This window comes from Bos indicus, chromosome 21 (genome assembly GCF_029378745.1).
Source record: "Bos indicus isolate NIAB-ARS_2022 breed Sahiwal x Tharparkar chromosome 21, NIAB-ARS_B.indTharparkar_mat_pri_1.0, whole genome shotgun sequence".
Classification (NCBI taxonomy): Eukaryota; Metazoa; Chordata; class Mammalia; order Artiodactyla; family Bovidae; genus Bos; species Bos indicus.
In genome coordinates this window covers 23,365,339-23,385,860 of record NC_091780.1, presented here as the reverse complement: position 1 = coordinate 23,385,860, position 20,522 = coordinate 23,365,339, and the positions used below count along the sequence as shown (strand labels likewise).

The window sequence follows — 20,522 nt, the reverse complement described above, 5'->3', positions numbered from 1 at the left end:
CACCAGGATACTAGCCCAAGGAGACCCACACTGGACTTCAGACCCATGGAATGGTAAGATAATAAATCTATGCTGTTTTAAGGCCATATATTTTCTGTAGTTAGTTCTGGCAGCAATAGATATACCGATAGATATAATAATAATATTATAAATAGATAAACCAATATACTCTTCCCATGAGTTTACGTATCTGAGAGTTGAGAAACTCTGCTATGTCAATTCAGTCAACTACATGGCTTCACATGATGGGTGGTCATTAATCAAAACCTCTTGATTCTGGCTCCTGCTACTACTACCTGCTTGATTCCCCAGTTCGGATGCAGGAGAGGGAATGAAAGAGCACATGAGTAAGTCAGTCTGATTGGCCCAGCTCATGGTCCTTCACTCTGGGACCATCCACAGGATGCCTCCAGTTAGGGATTGGCTGTCCTAGAATCAGCTTTGGCCAGAAGGCCCATCGTGGGATATGAGACCTGGCCAGCGCAGGCTGCCCTTGTGGCTGGGGCTATGGACGGGGAAGGCATTGTGACTGGTGTCCTGGACAGGATGCAGTGGTCCTACAGGGGCCAGGGAAGACTTCAGAAAGGAGGATGCTGTGGAGTTGAGACTGAAAGGTGGGTGTGGATTTGCCAGGACCGGGTGGCAGAGGCCTGGTATATCCCCGGCACTGAGGCTCAAGAGAGCAGAGCCATGTGGAAGCTGGTGGCAACCTGCTTGGTGTTGCTGGAGTAAAATGTGTGGTGGGGGAAGGGGCGGTGGGGGGCAACAGCCAGGTCCTGAGGGCTTGGCACGCCACACCAAGGGGCAGCCTTTACCCATGTGGGTAGGAGAGTAGAGAAGGACATCACAGGGAGTGGTGGAGACTGACTGATAGCACTCTGGAGGGTGGACTAGGGAGGTTTGAAGCCAGACAGTAGGAGACACTACTTGTCCCCCACTGTGACTCTGGATCCTCTGAGGCCAGTGTGTGTGTTCAGTTGCCAAGTCGTGTCTTGACTTTGCAACCCCATGGACTGTGGCATGCAAGGCCTCCCTGTCCCTCACCATCTCCTGGAGTTTGCCCAAGTTCATGTCCATTGAATTGGTGATGACATACAGCCATCTCATCCTCTGCCACCCCCTTCTCCTCCTGCCCTCCATCTTTCCCAGCATCAGGGTCTTTGCCAGTGAGTTGGCTCTTTGCATCAGGTGGCCAAAGTATTGGAGCTTCAGCTTCAGCATCAGTCATTTCAATGAGTATTCAGGGTTGAGGCCAGAATCTGGACTTAATTCCCAGCTTGGCTGGAAGAAGCGGGGAAAAGGGAGAAAAATGAGGGAGAGAAGGTTCCAGAGAAGTTTTGATGCACTAAAGATGGTTGGGTGAGGAATTTTCTTTGGAGAACTCTCTGAAAAGGATTATTTTTTAAAAGCTTCTCATTTTTGGCAGCCCTTAGAAAGCAAATTCTGAGAATTATCCAAGTCTGAATAAGCTCAATCGTGTCTCAAAATACTGAAATTACAATAATTAAAAATACTGAATTGCAAAATAAGCACAAGCGAAGTCCAACAGAGCTCTGATTTGGCCATTTTTAAAAATACCAAATTCTTTCTAGAGAAGAGTTTTGTGCTGAGGTTGGCCTGTCTCTGGTGGTGAAGGAGGCCAGGGACACAGCCACTGGGCCAGCTTCTGGGGCTTTTGACGGAAGCCCAGCAAGTAGCCTGCAAGATGCTACCTACACAGGAGTGTGGCCCCATGCAACACACACTCCTAAACCCTGCTGGGAACCTACAGGAAGGAAAGGGGACCTGTGTGTCAGGGGACCAGGGCCTGGGCCCAGGGAGAGGAGTGAGGCACCTTCATGCCTGGGAGCCGGATCTGGGTCTGCATCACTCACGGTCAGGGAAGGTAGGACCCCTGGCAGTGGCTGCGCACGGAGATCAGGCTGTAGCTGCTGAAAAATCACCCAAGCCTCTCCCAGCTGTGCCGCCTGAGGCCCGTCAGTCAGCAAAGCAGCTGTAGGTAGGAACAGTTTGGGTCTGTAAGAACTCTGTGGAAACCAAGGAGGGTCAATTCATCTTGTTCTGAGAAAACCCAGGGTTGCCATGGCGAGAGTGACGCAATGAGGTTAGTGAAAAGAGTGGACTGCCTTGTATTGGTCTCTTCCCCTTTCCTATTTTTATTTATTTGGCTTCACTGGGTCTTAGTTGCAGCATGCAGGATCTTTAGTTACAGCATGCAAACTCTTAGTTGTGGCATGTGGGATCTAGTTCCCTGACCAGGGACAGAATCCCGGGTCACCTGAATTGGGAGCAGCGAGTCTTAGCCACTAGACCATCAGGAAAGTCCCACTCCTTTGCTAATTTTAACACAAAGCAAGAAGGAGAAAAGATTCCAGCATGAGTGCCTGAGGAGAATGACACTATTCCCCACCCTTAGTATTTGCTTAAAAAAACATTCAAAGTTTTTAATACGATTTCAGCTAAACCCAGCCAAAGCAGGAATGGCTGTGTTAAGATACTCAGTTTCATTTCTTCATGAGTGACAGAGGCATTATAAATAGTTCTTTATTAAGAGTTTATATTGTGCTTGATACATGAAATACATTTCATTTAAAATATTTAAAATAAGTCTTACTTATAAGCAATTTACTCTGATTATTGTTAAAATAATGTCCACATTCAAACCTTTCAATCCCAGCAAACCACTGCACACGCTTGGTCAGCAGTGCTTTCTACAGTAGCAGTGTAAACTTTTTTCAGAATAAGGGAATGATTCTAGGTTATCTGTGGTGAACAGTGATTACTGTTTCTCATGCCACCAGTGCTCATCATGGGTTCTCAGATGTGCAAGAGGCACCACATGTCTCCTTCCTTCCCTGACTTGAAGAGCCGCAGCGTTAAATAAAGCTGCAGCATCATACACCATGCCCTAGCTGATCTTCTGGGGTGTTGTGCAGCCTGTCTACCAGTGCCCCATCACACGCTGTATCAGAACAGGCCTTGGGCCCTTGGAGAGGAGCCTAATGATCCCACTCGTGGGGGCCCTGTTCATCGCCTTCCTCCCCCTCTTCCTCCGAGTCAGCAGACACCCTCTTGATTCTCTGCAGTGCTGCCTTGATGCTCTTCTCCAGGTCGCTGGTGGGTTTACTGCTGGGGCTCGGGCCAGGGGCAGGGTGGACCTTCTTCAGTTTGACCCCCTGCCTTATGGCAGCCAGAATGTGCTCGTTGACTGAGGCTCGGGGAGGGGGCAACGCAGGCGCCTGCACCTTCTGGGGAGGGGCCCTGCCATGCCTTAGGGAGGCCAGCACTTCGTCCATCGACCCTGAAATTGAGTAAACAGAGCAAGGAGTCAAGGAATCATACTCTTTCTCCCCAAAGTGCCAAGACAATTTTGTACTTGTTAAAGGTGTCAAGTCACCCATCAGTTAAGCCATGATTTAAACAAATGGTCATCATCCCGTTAGACAAATGCTCTGAGCATCTCTAGGATATCTGCTATCTGCTAGTGTCGGCTCCCTGTTTGAATCCAGGATAGTCTCATCATAATATTTTACCTTAACCACTGATCTTCCACCACTTCTTCAAATCCATAGCAACTCCCAGGCATAGTTGAAAGTCACCATACCTCCTGGTTAGCACGGCTGTTTCTGAAGACACAGGTGTTATCACCTTTTCAGGTGTCTCTGAAGATAGTTATGAACAGCTGGGTGTTTTAGTCCGACCCAGTGTGCATCGATAGCTCTGACATTCTATCTCCTCCATTTCCTTTCCCACTTAAAATCTTTTGACTGTACCCCGCCGTAATTCTCCAACTTCAGTCTTGAATATTAGTCAGTGATTACTTGTTCTGTGACACTGAAGTGAGCGGGTTTTCACACACAAAAAGCTTTAAAGGAAAACCTGAATCGGTGAACCCAGAGCAGGTGGTTCTGGCATGTCTGTATATAGTGTTTTAATTCCACCTACATTATCCTGAGGTAACTTAATGTGCTCTCTACTTTCAAGGGTGTGAAATGCTGTCAAAACACAAATTAGATCAGAGTTTCAAAGCCTTGGTGAGGAGAAGCTATTTTTCACTATTGGCAACCTTGAGCCCCCTGTGGTGGGTAAAATCTTTTACCACCTGCTGGAAGGGTGTGACTGTGGCCACTAATTTAGGGATCTTCCATGTGAGACTTAAAGGTCATTTCTAGTTCAGAACTGAAAAGCTATGCCATGGCTAACAAAACACCTTGGATCTTAACCTATAACTTGTTCCACTTCCCTTCTAGGAGTCATAAGATAGACTTGCACCATCGAGGGCATTTTATGGTGTTAACTCACACTTTCTTATGCTTTTAGTGCAGTGAGGCAGTGGGTGTGTTACGAGTCAGGTCAGGAAACAACATGTGCACATGTGCTCAGCAGGAAAGTCGTATCTGACTCTGCAACTCCATGGACTGCAGCCCACAGTCCACAGAACTTCCCAGGCAAGATACTGGAGTGGGCTGCCATTTCCTCCTCCAGGGGACCTTCCTGACCCAGGGATTGAACCCAGGTCTCCCACATTGCAGACAGATTCTTTACCGCTGAGCCACCAGGGAATCCCCGGTCGGGAACGAGGCACCCCCACAAAGACCTGCCGTGTCCTATTTCTTGTCCAGGCCCGTGAGCTCTCACTTTCATTTACCACGGTGTTGCAGCAAAGCCCATGGAAATGGGCCATCTGGTCTCCACTTAGTAGTGTAGATGTTTTCATTTGTACTTGGTTCTAGGTACAGTGAAACCTTAAACTCAGAATGACCAGAATACACATTAACCAGAACCACAGTTGGAACTGTTATGTAATTCCCATCATCTGTCATAGTCCCCTTGTATTTGACCACTTCATTTTACAAAGATTTTCCACAGTAAGGTTTCTCTGACCACCACTCAGACTACAAGAACAGCCCTCCATAGTCTAAAATTCCTCCAAGATAATTCCAAACCAGTATTCTGCCTAAGATGTAACAATTTAATTCCATGGACTCACAGGTGCAACAGTGAGCTTAATTCAAAGCAACACTAAACATGTGGCAGAAATCAAACACCGATGTCTTAAAAACCTGAGAAGGGACTTCCCTAGTGGTCCAGTGGCTACGCCTCTGAGCTCCCAATGCAGGGGGCCCACTTTCAAACCCTGGTCAGGGAACTAAATCCCACATGGCACAACTGAGAGTTTGTATGCTACAACTAAGAAGATACCACATGCTGCAACTCAGTCCTGGCTCAGCCAAATAAATAAATTAAAAAAAAAAAAAAAGAACCTGAGACAGGTTGATTCTTGAACAGCCTCAGAGATCCCAAGTCATGTGACCATTAATTGTATAGAGATGTTTCTTCGATTTAGGCTCAGATTTAGGCTCTGCTAATTTTGCAATAAAAGTGACAAGGTAACACATACTAGAATATTTTAAGATTGTAGAGCTTTATGAAAAAGATTTTGATTTGAAGATGATGGCTGCTAAAGCTGGAACCCTCTAACCACTTAACCACCTCGGGTGAGTGGGGACAGTTGGGAAGATTACCTGGGCCACTAAAACTGTCTGCGGGACCACGTGGGTTCTCAGTGGGTGATTCACACACTAGTGGAAGTGGCTGATCGTCTTTCACTGAAGTCCCGAAGCGTAAATTCCGATGATTTGCAGGTTGAGAAGAAAAGGGCTGAGCAGGGAGGGGCGGCGGTGGTGGTGGGGGAGGAGGTGGCGGGGGAGGCAGAGGCGGCGGCGGCGGCAGCAGTTCCTCACTTGACGTGGAATGTGTTTGGTCACCAGTTGGAACCAAAGTCGGGACAGGGCTGTCTCCAGCACAGTCTTCACGCTCAGGGGTTTTCACAGTACTGACTTCAGACAAGGGAGCACTTCTGGTTTTCCTAGAGGATGGATGGATCACGGCTGTCATCTGAGAAGTCGGTGCGGGTGTCTGCTTGGGTAGTCCATTCGGCAGGTCTGGAGTCACAGGTTGTGAGCGAGAGCTCTTTAGGACAGGCTGGCCTGGACATCTCTGAAAATGAAAAACCATTCTGAGAAACTGGCTACGATCACAAACCATCAAAATGCTAGAGCTTTCTATAAAGGAAACCCAAAGACTTTCTTTGTGTGGATCATTCTAATTCACAAAGCGGCTGCTTCTCACTTTGCACAGCCACCCTTGCTACTAAACCTATATATTGAGGAACAAACATTTGTATGCTTTCATATAATACTTTTCTCTGTAATAAAGATATGAAAGGATACATACAGATGAAAACACTCATCATATTTTTAGTATGAAAGATCAGAAAACAAATACAAACAAAAGACAGTTAGTTGAAAAAATTATGGTGAGTTTAACATATCAGGCAGCCATGAAAAATCATAAATAGTACAGAGTTTGTGAAACATCTTTTAAAAAAATGCAGATGATATGGTGTGCAATGCATAACCATGTAAAAACAGATCTATGACAAATACCAGCAGTGTGGACCTCCACGTGACAGTTAAAACAGGTATTACAGATGTTTCTCTAATGTTTAGACTTCAAGTAAATTTTATAATTTAAAAATATTAATTAAAGATGTTGTACTCTCACAGGTATAGTTTGCTAAAGAAAAACCTCACTTTACAAAGAGCTAATCTTGAGGGGTGTACACCTCCATGGACCAAAAAAACTGCAACTTTCACCAATTTAAGGTCAACTTGTTCCAGTTTGTTGGTGGATTCTTTCACCTTCATACCATGTAAATGTGAAAATCAGGGCTCTGACTAGTTCAGGGTCATGGAGCTGGACTTGGATCCCTTGAATCCCCTCCTGCACAGTGACTCTGCTGTGCTCATCAGTACCCTCTGGAATATGGATGAGCTTTGAAAACATTACGCTGAGAGACCACTGACCATAAAGGACCACTTATATGAAATGTCCACTGTAGGTAAATCCATAGAGACAGAAAGCAGATTAATAGTTGCCCAGACCCAGGGAGGTAGCAGGGAATGATGGCTACTGGATATGAGATTTCTTTGGGGAACAGTAAAGATGTTCCAGACTGATTGTAGTGATGGCTACACAACTCTGTGAATATAATAAAACCTTTAAATGGAAGAATTGTATAGTGTGCAACGTCCATGAATAAAGCTGCTTTAAAAAAAAAAAGATAATGAGCATGAATGTAAATGCCTAGCACAGTGCGTGCTATACAGCAGGGATCAGAGTAGAAAGTGTATCAGGGACTTCCCTGGTGGTCCTGCGGTTAAGAATCCACCTTCCAATGCAGGGAACGTGGATTTGATCCCTAGTCTAGGAACTAAGATCCCACATGCCTGGGGCAACTAAGCCCACGCATGGCAACTAGAGAGGTCGACTCACCACAGCAAAGACACAGTGCAGTCAAAATCAAAAGAGAGAGAAGATGAAGTTGTAAAATATGATGTATTCACTCTGGTGGCCCCTGTTTTTCTTGTTGGTATTGCACCATGCATCTTCAGTACCTCATCCCAGACTTATGTCTGGGAGTGGGTGGTTTTCTATTTTGGGTCATTATGAGGGTATATGACGAGAACAGGTTTACACTTTATGTTCAACAAGTTTAATATTACTTTAAGTATCTATTTACTTTAAAAAAAAAAAAGACCTATTCACTTTTGAAGAAAAGAATTTATTGGGAGTATAGTTGCTTTACAATGTTAAGTTTCTGCTAACTGCAAAGTGAATCGGCTTTACATATGCATATATCCCATCTTTTTTGGATTTCCTCCCCATTTTGGTCACCATAGAGCACTCAGAGGAGTTCACTGTGCTATACGGTAGTTTCTCGTGAGTTATCTATCTTATATATAGTATCAATAGTGTATATATGTCAGTCCCAATCTCCCAGTTCTTCCCACACCCCCTTGGTATCCACATTTGTTCTCCCTGTCTCTCAAACCTGTTCACTTTTAACAGGTCACTTAACTAATGTCACAATGTTTCCTCGACCAAATTTTAAAGCCTTCTTTATTATAAATGAGGAAAAGCCAGCTAGAGCTGAGGGCAATTTAACTATTTTTGGTTTTCCCTGCCAGTTAACAGCAGGGTGAGTGGCAAGGTCAAAAACATCTTGATATTTCTAATACTTTTGTTTTTTATTTATAGACTACAAATCATGGCATTTGGGGAACATTTTAGGTCCCAAATCATCTCTCCCTAATACTTCATATTTTTCTCCTCGGGTAGGTGATCTTCATTTATTTTCCCAGAAAACACAGGAGAAGCGAGGATTTATAGAACTCACCTCTTTAAATGCTCTTAATCGTTGGAGGGTTTTTTGGCGTTCTTGGTTTATCCATTCTCTTTTCTTTTGTTCCTCCTCTTTTTTCTTGTCTCTTTTCTATATTTAGACAAACACATATCTGTAAGCTTCCCAAAAGTCTTGAGAGACTGTAACCTAACATTCTTGCCACCCCCCGCCCACTGCCATGTCCGTACCACCACCCCCACCCCGGCTGCAGGGCCACACTGCACCAGGCCCTCAGGATCCAGGCTGACCAGGCAGTGGGCTCCACTTTGCACAAACTGAAGCCCATGGGTCACATTATGCAAACATAAAACATTTTTCTTCAACCACTCACCCTCTGAACACTGTGGTGCTGATGAGAATATTTTATTCTTTCTTCAGCCTGTTGCAATCTGAGTCGATGATTTTCTTTGCATTGATCCTAGGGGAATAATGTAATTTCACTGATCTGTTTTTTAACTTGGTTATAAATTGAACACTGCATGGCTTTTAATATTACCATGGGGTGGCATAAAAGGTTGAAAGAAAAAAAGCACTGCATTTGGGCTGTAGTATAAGGCATTTATTAATAGGAGTTACGGTGTGATTCAGTACATCTGCCTCCTCCTCAGTCACATGACATGGGCTGATTGGCTGCTTACGGAAATCCCTTGTTCCTGGTCAGGAACGTCATGGCTGGGATGCAGTGCTTTGAGAGATGAAAAAGCAAGTCCTCCATCCAAGTAGAAATGAGAGGACATACAGGAGCCCCACATCCTTAAGTGGGAAGTGTCCTAAGGATCTGTTTCAGTGCAATTGTTATAAACACATTTCCCCCTAATGTTCTAAATATTTCCGAACATACCTATATAACACATCCAAGCTACTTTCCAAACATACCTACATAACACATCCAATCTATAATATCTGAACAATTATATTAAAAACTATATCATCTGGGAATTCCCTGGTGGTCCAGTGGTTAAGAGTCTGCTTCCCAACACAAGGGACACCAGTTCAGTCCCTGGTCCCGGAAGATCCCACATGCCACAGGGGAACTAGGCCCGAACACCACAGCTACTGTGCCTGTGCTCTAGAGTCTGTGCTCCACAACAAGAGAAGCCCCCACTCACCACAACTAGGGGAAGCCCACTCAGCAATGAAGACTCAGTGCAACCAAAAATAAGTAAATAAATAACTTTAAAAAAAAACTGTATCTCAAGTATGCTTACCCCTTCTTAGTATGTTACCTTTTTATGTAATCACAGAGTTTTTAAAAATTAGGAAAAAAATCACTCACCAATTATAAGGACTGAAATAAGCCGAATATTGTCTGATTGACATTTTATAATCAATTAAAAAAAAATTAATGTTATCATTTATTATAGCTTCTTAGAAGTTTCTACCTACTGTGATTTTTTAAAATGCCTATGTATGTCATAGACATTCAATCAATAGTTGTTGAAAGACTTAATTAAAATCTAAAGATGGTTAAATCCAAAAGGAAAAAAGAATCTTTTTAAGGAAAAAAAAAACTGTAGTGTATTTTAATTGTAGCCACTGATATCTACATTAAACACACATAAAATGAATCATTCATAAAAGCCTTATTTTCGAACCTATCTTTTGTAAAAGAAGAAATCCCCCAAAGCTGTGAGACAAGAAGGCCGCCCGGGCACACCCACCTTTCTGTTCCTGAGACGGGCTCTCCTGGCACAGATGCTGCCCCGCTTTGACTCCAGCTGCTGGCACTGCCGGCTGAGCACCCCCACCTCCAGCTGCTTCCCTTCCTGTAGCCCCATTACACCATCCATGACCGTAAGTTCCTCTGGGCTTTCACACGGGTCGTAGTAGATCACTTCATCCTGTTTATCTAGAAGCATATTAATGATTTTTAAAAACATTTTATTAAAAATAATGCATACTTTTTTCTCTTTTGGCTGCGCTGGGTCCTCTGCGCAGGCTTTTTCTAGTTGCAGAGAGTGGGGCTACTCTCTAGTTGCAGTGCACGGGCTTCTCATTGCAGTGGTTTCTCTTTGCAGAGCACAGGCTCTAGGGCACTCAGGCTCAGCAGTTGTGGTGCATAGGTTTAGTTGCTCCGAGGCATCTTCTCAGATCAGGGATCGAACCTGTGTCTCCTGCATTGACAGGTGGGATTCTTTACCACTGAGCCACCAGGGAAGCCCATGCATACTTTTTTTAATGTAAGGATAGTTAAAGGTTCTTACAATTAACAGGTATATATATGTGTCTGTGTATACACACACACATGCAACTTACATAGTTACATGTATCAATAAAGATAATTAGAGAAACTTTTCCATGTGATAGAAATACAGTTTTAATGGCAACACAGTATTCTCGAATTTAAGCACTCTCTGTTCTTAGAATGTCACAATGTTCCATTAGTATCATTTCCACTGTGATGAACATCTTTGAATATAAATCTTTGTATACATTTTTTATTACTTCCTTTGCAGATGAATATTTAAGACTCCTGATCACTGTTGTCAAATCACCCTCCTCGAGAAAGGGAACATATGTTCTACCAGCAGTATGTCATTAAGGTACCTTAATGATATTTAATCTTAATTACGTACTGATTTTTTAAAAATACATGCTGACTGTAACAAACTCAAGTCCTACAGAAGTACATAAAAATAGAAAGTAAAATTTTCCTCTTTCCTCACCAAATCTTTGTCCTTTTATTCCCAGATGAAAATATGAATAGTTTGGCATGGATCCTTCCAGATTAACCTTTTTCTAACAGAACTTCTTCCTAAATATGCAAAGTGCTTATAACGTGAAGCTAAAGTTTTTGAATACCTAGGATTAAATTAAATGTTCAGGATCTATATGAAGAAAATAACTAAACTTGGAGGAACTTTAGGGAAAAAAACAGACTGGAGTAAATGGAGAGACATACCATGTTCTTGGATGGGAAGATTCAAAATTGAAAAGACGATAATTCTTCCCAAATTAATCTCTAATGTTAACTGCAGTCCCAATAAAAATTCCGAGTTTTTTGGGTTTTTTGTTTTGAGCTTGTCAAAATGATTCTAAAGTTCATCTGGAAGAATAAAGGAGTGATAAGGAGTCAGAAAATTTTTGGAAAAGTAGATTAATGAGGGAAGGATTTGCTTTACATAATAACAGGAACAGCATGGTACCAGCTACCAGGAGCCATTCACAAATCAGTGAAAGAAAATAACAGTTCATAAATAGATCAAAACAAGTATGATAATCCTGGATATGGGACAGGTGACAAGTCAAAGCAACAGGGGAAATGTTTTTAAAATCAGTGGGTGGGACTGCTTAAGGATTCGGAGGGGAAAGTTTAGATTGCTACCCACATCAAAATAAACTTCATCTGGATTAAAGAGCCACATGTTTTTAAAAGCAAAATCATACAAATACTAAAAACAAAAGTAAATACCTGTGTAATTTTGGGATAAAGGACTTAGAACACCAAATCAGAAAGACTGAGAGAGGTGACTTCATAAAGATTAAATATTCCGAAAAAGCAAATGACAGAGCAATGATTTGCAACATATGACAGGTAATAAAGTAACATCTCTAATACAGAAAGGGAATATTCCAAAGAAAAATGGTCAAAGACCATAAATAGGCAGTAAATAAAAACAAATGACCAGTAAACATACAAAATTGTGTTCAACATCACTTGTGAATGAAATAAATGAAAATTAGAAGATGCCATTTTTTTCCCCATCACACAGGCAAAGAATTTAAATGAATAAGTACAGGGAAACATTTTCATCATCAGCTGATAGGAGCATCATTAAGTAGAATGAAATTTAGAAATTAGAAAATAATAGTGGTTTGGGAAAATGTATATCAAATGATTGTTATAGTGTTGTTTTAACAATTAAGTGTCAAAATGTAAAACGTACATTGTTCTTGACCTGATTCCGTCTTTAGAAATTTATCCCGAGGAAAGAATGTCCTATACACAGAGACATATGTAAAGGAAGGTTCTTCACTACATTGTTCACAACAGTGAAAAGCGGATATCCCAGTATATCTATTTAATGGAATACTATGAAGCCATTAAAATTTTTGATGATTTTATAACTTTTTGAAATGGAAAGATGACTATTATATATTAAATGAAAAAGAGGTTACCGAACAGAATATGCAGTTTCGGTTTAAGAAATTGATAGATATTTCTAAACATTAGCATATAAAAAAAGCTACAAACTACAGAGTCTACAAAGTATCTCTAGATGATGGAACTGGAGTAATAATAGTTTCCCTTTGTTTTGCTGTGTGTTTACCAATGAACATATTATTTCAGTAACAAAAATACTGAAGGGAAACTGTATTAGAAAATTTCAGTATACAATATACAAGAAATAATTGATAATATGGTCTGTATTTCCTTGAATGTGTAATTTAAACATACCAAGATATACATTGAAATATAAATTTTACCTTTTATAAGTCTTTTAATGGAGTCCAACTGTGTAACAAGCAGTATTTCTTCATATTTTAATATCTCAAATTTAACCTCATATAATTCTAATTGAACTTCATAATATTGTATTTCTAAGTCATCTACAATGTTTATTTTTTTTTCTTGTTCTGGAAGATCTTCCATCTTGTTTTCATGAAAAAGATAAGAGCAAGTTAAAATAATTAGGACATTAAAAGCAAACTTTACAAGCATCTGAGTTATTTTCTATTCAGTGAAAGTGAAAGTATTAGTTGCTCAACTGTGTTCAACTCTTTGGGATCCCATGGACTGTAGCCTGGGAGGCTCCTTGTCCCTGGATTCTCCAGACAAGAATACTGGAGTGGGTTGCCATTCCTTCTCTGCTCAGTATCAAATATGAAAAAAGCAAAGAGAGAAGAGACACTTTTCCATTTCACTTAGTGGGATAAAAATGCCTTCTTCAGCGTTGATCACAAATACTTTACCTCATCTCTGAAACATATGAAAACATTTAGGTTTTGAGCAAATAAATGGCAATGAAGTATTCACATGTTTTCTGCTTTAAAGTCATAATGTTATAGGAAATAAAATTGACTATGCTCCTAAGATGAAGCACCTCTTTGATTATTATAAAATTGTGCTGAAAACATGGCTTGACTGATTTTCAAGTATATTACCTACTTTGGTTCTGAGGTCAATGTGATCAAGTGACTGCGACAATATAATATTTCAAAAACATTTTAACTGAAACTTCACGGCCAAACTTCCAGTCTCTAAATTCTGAAAAGACCCTGATGCTGGGAAAGATTGAGGACAGGAAGAGGAGGGGGTGACAGAGGATGAGACGGTCGGATGGCATCACCCACTTCAGTGGACATGAGTTTAAGCAAACTCCAGAAGATGATGAACGACAGGGAAGCTAGGTGTGCTGCAGTCCATGGGGTTGCAAAGAGTTGGAACGACTTAGTGACTGGACAATAACAAAAGAAGATGGTACTGGGGACTGCCCTTGTGGTCCAGTGGCAAAGACTCTGCTTGCAATGCAGAGAGCCTGCATTCAATCCCTGCTCAGGGAACTAGATCCCACGCCACAGCTAAGAGTTCCCATGCTGTAAATAAAGATCCTACGTGCCGCAAGGAAGATCAGTGATCCCGTGAACCACAACTAAGACCCGGTACAACCCAATAAATAAATAAAATGGTGAAACTTACAAACAATTTTTTCAATAAAAAAAATTTTTTAAGATAAAAAAGATGGTGTTGGAACAAGTGAGCAAGGATGCTACCTAAAATAAAAGTGTATTTGTAAAACAAAGCTTCACTTATGTTTGTCTTACCTTGCCCCGAATTTCAGCTCTTCTGTGATTTAAACACAGCTCTTTGGCTCTCATGAGTTGTAGAGCCTCCCGGGCTAACATCAGCTTGAGTTTTTCCAACCTGGGAGTTGCTGTGGCCCAGGCAGCCTGGCCGAATCTCTTCTCATCCTGCGCCATCTGTTTCTTCATTCCTGTTGGATTGTAATTAATAAAATAAAACTTAAATACAACTCATAATAAAAAAAGAAACTTTTCCTGAATGAATTCTGTTTATTGCCTTCTATGTTACCTGCAAAACATCCCTTTTAAAAGAAAACATGTATTTTAGTGATTTTTTTATTGTCACAAAAATAATACATGGTTATTTAGTATAAAATTTTAGATAAATTCATTTAAAAAAAGAAAATCATGAATCTCACATACTTAAAACAATTGCTTCTTACATCTTGGTGCAAATACTTCTGGGCTGTTTCTGTGTCTAACTAGACTAATAGGAAGATACAGTTTGACCAAAACAAACCACCAACCCCCTCCCCGCACCCAGGATATCATTCTGCTTTATATCTTGTTTATTTCACTTACTGTATCACAGAATTTTTGCTATTCATAAAAATTGTTATAGAGAATCATGCTTAATAGCTACATAGTATTCCACTTTATGAATGTACTATAATTTAACAAACTGATAGATAATAAGTTGTTGCTATTTGCAACTACTATCAACAATGACTGAAGATTAGATAAAAGTACCTCAACCCAGGGACTTCCCTACCAGTCTAGTGGTTAAGACTCTGCACTTCCACCTCAGTGATATGGCCAAAAAAAACCAATAAACAAAAAGTACTTCACCCAGCCTACAGGACCATCTGGTCTTGTCCCTGCCTGTCTGCCAGCATTCTCTCACACCACATTCTCTGTACAGGCAGACCACAGAGGTAGTTCAGGTTCAGTTCCCAACCAACACAGTAAAGTGAATACCACAATAAGCAAGTCGGATTTCTTGTCTCCCACTGCATACAAGTTATGTTTACACTGTACTATGGTCTAGTAAGTGTGCAGGAGCCTTATGTCTTAAAAAAAAATGTACAAACCTTAATTTAAAAATACTTTATTACTAAAAAGTGCTAACCATCATCTGAGCTTTGAGCTGTAATCTTTTTGGCATAGGAACATCAAGTATCACTCATCACAGATCACCATAACAAAATGTAAAAGTTTGAAAATTACCAAAATGTGACTGACAGAGACACAAAGTGGGGCAAATGCTGTAGGAAAAACAGTAGTTGCTATTCTTAAAATTTATTTATTTTTATCTTTTGATTGCACCACATGGCATGTGAGATCTTAGTTCCCCAACCAGGAATCGAACCTGCACACCCCCCTGCACTGGCAGCACAGAATCTTAACCACTGGAGCACCAGGGAGGTCCCAGCACTTGCTATTTTATAACAGACTTGCTCAGTGTAGGACTATCACAAACCTTCAATCTGTAAAAATCATACTATCTGTGAAGCGGGGTAAGGTACAGCACCACGAAATGAGCAGTGAGATGAGGTGTGTCCGTGCTGCGCTCCAGCCCGTGGCTTCGTCATACTTGTCAAGCTCCCTCAGACCAGAGGGCCTTCGTAAACACTACTCCTGCCTGAACACCATCCCACCAATTTTCTGCTCTCTCCACTCCCATTTAGCCTTCAGATAGGAGGGCAAATGCCACTTCTCAGAGGCCTTCTGTGACCACTCTGACTGAGCCTCATTTTTCTCTCCTAGGCTCTCAGCGCCCCATGTTTCTCTCCCTCATATGGCTTGCTGCCACTGCCATTTTCCATGTGTTTGAATGAATATATAATAAAGATTTCTCTTCCCTCATGTGACTTTACAGTGTCTATGCTTATCCTTATAGTGAATCCTCAGTACCTAGAAAATACAGAATCTGGTGCTTAAGAGGCACTCAAGTGTTTTCTGAGTACAAAGAAAATTACATGTATCTTAGTATAGCATTTTAACATTATTACCTGCTAATGCTTCTACCGTTTTTTCAAAATAATTCACTGTAATATCTTGAATTGAGACTATAGCTTCTTCAGCCTGTCTGGTCCATTCTTGGGCTTCCTTCTGCAGGGCAACTATCCTTTTAGGACCTAGATCATCTTCATCCAAGGACTTCTACAGAAAGAAGGGAAAGTTCTATCAGTAAGAGAGAAGAATCATGTAGAACCATTAGAAAATCGAAAGGAAACTGGTCATGTGGATTATTTAAACTACTTTTATTACTACTACTTAGTCAATTAAATTTCATTCACTCATCAGTTCCTTACTGAGTATAAATAAGGCTCTAAGTGCAGCATTCTCTGGAAGACAAAGGGATACTCTGGAGCATAAAGGAAAAAATACCCTACTTTACTCTGTACTACTCAAATAACTTTTTCTAGAAGGGAATACTGTCAAGCTGTGTTTCTCTGTTAATAATAATATATATTGTTTGGAGACCCCTGGTGGTCCAGTGGCTCACCTGCCAATCCCAGGGACACTGGTTTTATCCCTGGTCTGAGAAGATCCCACATGCTATGGGGCAACTAAGCCCGTGCATCACAACTACCTCGTCTATGCTCTGGAGCCCACAAGCCACAAGAGAAGCCCACACACCACAAGTGGAGAGTAGTCCCCGCTCACCTCAACTAGAGAAAGTCCACACGTGGCCCGGCACAGCCAAAAATAAATAAATACATTTTTTAAATGTCTTCATCTTTAAATCAATTTAAAAAATAAATTCGATGTATCTACAATATTATCGAAACACAGGGTGAACCCAAAGTGGAAACACAGATTGAATCATAAATGCAACTAAAGAAACAGTATGTCATAAACAGTAAATCTGATAAAGTAAAAACATAAAACGTACCAAAATAGCAAGCTTACATGAAGTTGCAAGTTCTCGCATGTCCCTGAATGGCTGCAGTAAATATTGAAAGAACATGGTTGTCGCAGTAACTAATTCCTGGTACGCTTCATCTTCCTCTCGATACACATTCATTAATGCTACCATGGTGTTGGCTTTTTCATGCCCTTGAAGCAACTAGAAGGCAAAATGTAAATAAAGTTCAATTATGGACAGGATAAGATGATACCAAACCAACAGAGCTAAAGAAACCTGAATGTTCCTAACATTAACACATCAATTTAAAATGCTGATTAAACATGAAAATGCTATTGTCCTCCAACCAAAATGCCCAGGAAGAATGGTTAAATAAATCATGGTACATCCATAGTAGAAATATTATTATTGTAATCATTTATTCAGCACTGTGCTTTTGAAGACCGGTTCTGTAATCTGGGCACTTTTATAATAATAAATGGGAAATAGAGGAGGATGTAGAGTTGAAAATTTATGTCCTAAGTATGTAGTACATGTACTAAGGACTCAGAGAAAAGGGCCTGAGAGAGGATATTTTTCCATCACTTTTTTGACCATAAAGGTATTGTGAGAATGCACTCCTTTTTTAAAACTGCTAAGGGACTTCTCTGGTGGTCCAGTGGTTAAGACTGCATTTCCACTGCAGGCGGCATAGGTTCAATCTCTGATCAGGGAACTAAGACCCTACATGCCGTGTGATGCAATCAAAACAAAAACAGACAGACAAACTCATAAGGACATACAGATGATTCCAAGTACTTCTCCAGCATGTTGACTCTTAATTCCCCCAGGTTAGTATTCCCACCAATTCCCCAGCAGAGTAGACTCATTCACAGCATCACAAATGGGGCTGTAGCCTCTGAAGAATGCTTCTGAGGCAGGGCAAGAAATAAATCGAACACTTATAATCTAGAAAAACTCATTTGGAAAGAAACTAATTTACTGCCCAGGAGAAGAGAAATAAAATCAATTAATAGTATAAACTCCGCACCCCCACCCCTCGGTCAGTATATCCTTAAATTCTTCTATTTCCTTCCCTCCGTTAAGGATAAAGTGATCTATGTTCAGTAGTCATTTTATCCAGGTGATAAGAGTAGGATTATGCCCCCCCTCAAAAAAAAAAGCAAAAGTTTCCCTCAAGAAAATTAAAACACATGAAAAAGTAAACTTAAGACAATGATGTTTTTCAGCCTTATTTCTTAAGACTATTCAGACTTCAAAACATTCAGTTTCACTTTCTGTATTCTAGCAATGTTAGTAATTGGTCTAATTCTAGAATCAATTGCTTTCCTGTTCTAAATATGAGCTGAGTACTAAAATTATTACATGCTCTTCCATGGATGCAGTGTATTTCATATTTAAGCCTTCACCCCCCCGCCCCCACATGTTCCAGGTGAACAGGTGAACTATACCAGTGTCAACAGCTAGCTTAACAGTATGAACTATACTAGTGCATAATACCTCTGAATGAACTCAAACTTGGATAAAGTGTATATAACTTTTACAATAGCAACATATGTTAGTTTAGGGGAAAACCACTTCTCTCTATGAGAAACCAGGTGTCTGAAAAATAAGTGATTCAACATGATAAAGCTGAAGATCTAAGGCCAACTAGCCTGAAACTGCCCTGTGGTTTCCTCATTATCAAGTGAAATAAACCTATGAGAAGTGGGTGTATAAAAAGCTCATTCTGTATTTAGCTTGAGAGAATATAAGATTTTGAAATGTGGCTAAATTGTTCTTACACCTCCCCTTCCTCAAATGAATGCAGAGAAAAATCATTCTGATTAAGAACGACCTAAAGTGAGAAAGAAATGGCAACCCACTCCAGTGTTCTTGCCTGGAGAATCCCAGGGACAGGGGAGCCTGGTGGGCTGCAGTCTATGGGGTCAGACACGACTTGGCGACTAAAACAATAAATAGAAAGGGCAGGCAAGAGGCATGTCCGGGTGTAGCACAGAGAACTCAGTCTTGACTTAGGAATAGTCAATTCGTTGTGGATATATGAGCCATGTTTTCCTCTTAAACCCTTTTTTGAACCCTCTTCAGTTCTGTAAACTTAGCGCTCAAAAAATGAACCGTTCAATCACTCTAACAACCTCTTTCAAGCTTAAAACTGCTTTCCTATTGCTGCTGTTCCAAACTGATGAATACAGCTCGTAACCTATAGGCTTTCCACTGGACCAAGTCTATTTTGTTTTGTTGGCCACACTGCGCATGCGGGGTCTTGGAAGCCAGAGCCCCCTCGCAGTGCAAAGGGGAGTCCTTTCCTTGGACCAGCAAGGAAATCTCACCAAGTCTTTCTTACCTCAAAAGCCTGGGTTCTAGAAGCTCCTTCATCCTCTAACACATCTTGTCTCCCTTATGGGGCTTCCCCTCATACACGGGAACCTGCTTTTGTTTACATTCAGTCCTTGTTATCACTTCCTACACTCATAGGATGTTTCTAGTTTCTCTTTCAGTATTCTCTGGCATTTCCGGTCACAACAGCCTGCTCCGCCAATAACTCCAGGGGAAAGGTTAAAGAGCCTACTCTGGCTCTTAACTGCGAATAAAACTTTAACTCAGTCCTCTCGCCAGGCCCCGTGCGGGTTCCTCGGGAAGTCCCCTCGCTGCTGTCCGACAGGTGATGCACCTGCGAGGCTGCGCGCCCCTTCCGCGCATCACGCAGATAACGGGAAGACCCCACTCTCGCACTCGTCCCTCCCCAGGCAAAGGAACACGTAAAGGACCTGCGTGGGCCCGGCGGGAGCGTACCTGGCGCAGCCGCGCGCTCGCCTCGTCGCGCCGCGCGCGCAGGGCTCGCTCCCGGAATTCTCGCGTGCTCTCGCAGTCGGCCGCGCAGCGCTGGCCGGGGAAGAGCGCGTCGCGCACGGCCGCGCCGCCGCAGCCGTCGGCCGCCTGGCCGAGGTAGCGTTCCAGCTGCCTGCACAGCTCCTGTAGCGCTGCCTCGCCCGGGCCCGTGGGCGCCGGCCACACCAGCGTCCACAGCCCAAGCCCCAGGCCCCAGGCCCCGCCGCCGCCCACGTCTAGCTCCGGCGGCAACCGCGGGAAGCAGGGCTCGAGCGGCGGCCACAGCGCTGCCAGCTGACGGTGCGCGCCGCGGAGCCCGGCGGCCGAGAGCAGGCCCGCCCAACTGGGCGGGGGCGCGGCAGCCTCGGGCTCGGGCGCGGGTTCGGGCCCCGCCTGGCTCCCTTCGCGCCACCGCCGCCGCTGCGCCGTGCGGTCGTGACAAGTCACGGCGAACTTGCCCTCCACATCATTCCAGGCCACCAGGAAGCGCAGCTGGTGCCGCTCGGGCTCAGCGAAGAGGTCCTCGCGGACCGGTACCCAGCCCTCCAAGCTGTCGGGCTGCTCGTCCTCCATGGCCGCCAGCGGTCAGCGCCCGGAGGGCTCGGCTCTCCCGAGCCTGGTCTCTTCGCACCAGAAGCCGCTGCACAGCCCGGACGGCGTCATTTTTCGCTGAACTGGAATCGGCGTCAGCACCCCAACCACCGCCACCCTCGGCACTTTTGATTGGCTGTCTGCTGCCTGGGAGGTTCCAACAACGCTTCCGCGATTGGTTGGATGATAGATGGGAGGGTTTGCGACAACCAATGAAATGGTCAGGAGGTCGCC

At 42.6% G+C, this 20,522-nt stretch overlaps 1 protein-coding gene across 1 annotated transcript; it reads right to left on the bottom strand.

Annotated features, from left to right (window-relative positions):
* Positions 1-2,519: 2,519 nt before the first annotated feature.
* On the bottom strand, positions 2,520-20,420 carry WHAMM (WASP homolog associated with actin, golgi membranes and microtubules). Its single transcript, XM_070775197.1, has 10 exons — positions 19,662-20,420; positions 16,893-17,066; positions 16,006-16,156; positions 14,015-14,184; positions 12,677-12,842; positions 9,910-10,097; positions 8,580-8,666; positions 8,243-8,338; positions 5,526-6,000; positions 2,520-3,301 (listed from the first exon to the last, which is right to left on the bottom strand). The coding sequence occupies exons 1-10, from the start codon at positions 20,268-20,270 to the stop codon at positions 3,000-3,002; spliced, it is 2,418 nt and encodes an 805-aa protein (XP_070631298.1). The 5' UTR covers positions 20,271-20,420; the 3' UTR covers positions 2,520-2,999.
* Positions 20,421-20,522: the final 102 nt, after the last annotated feature.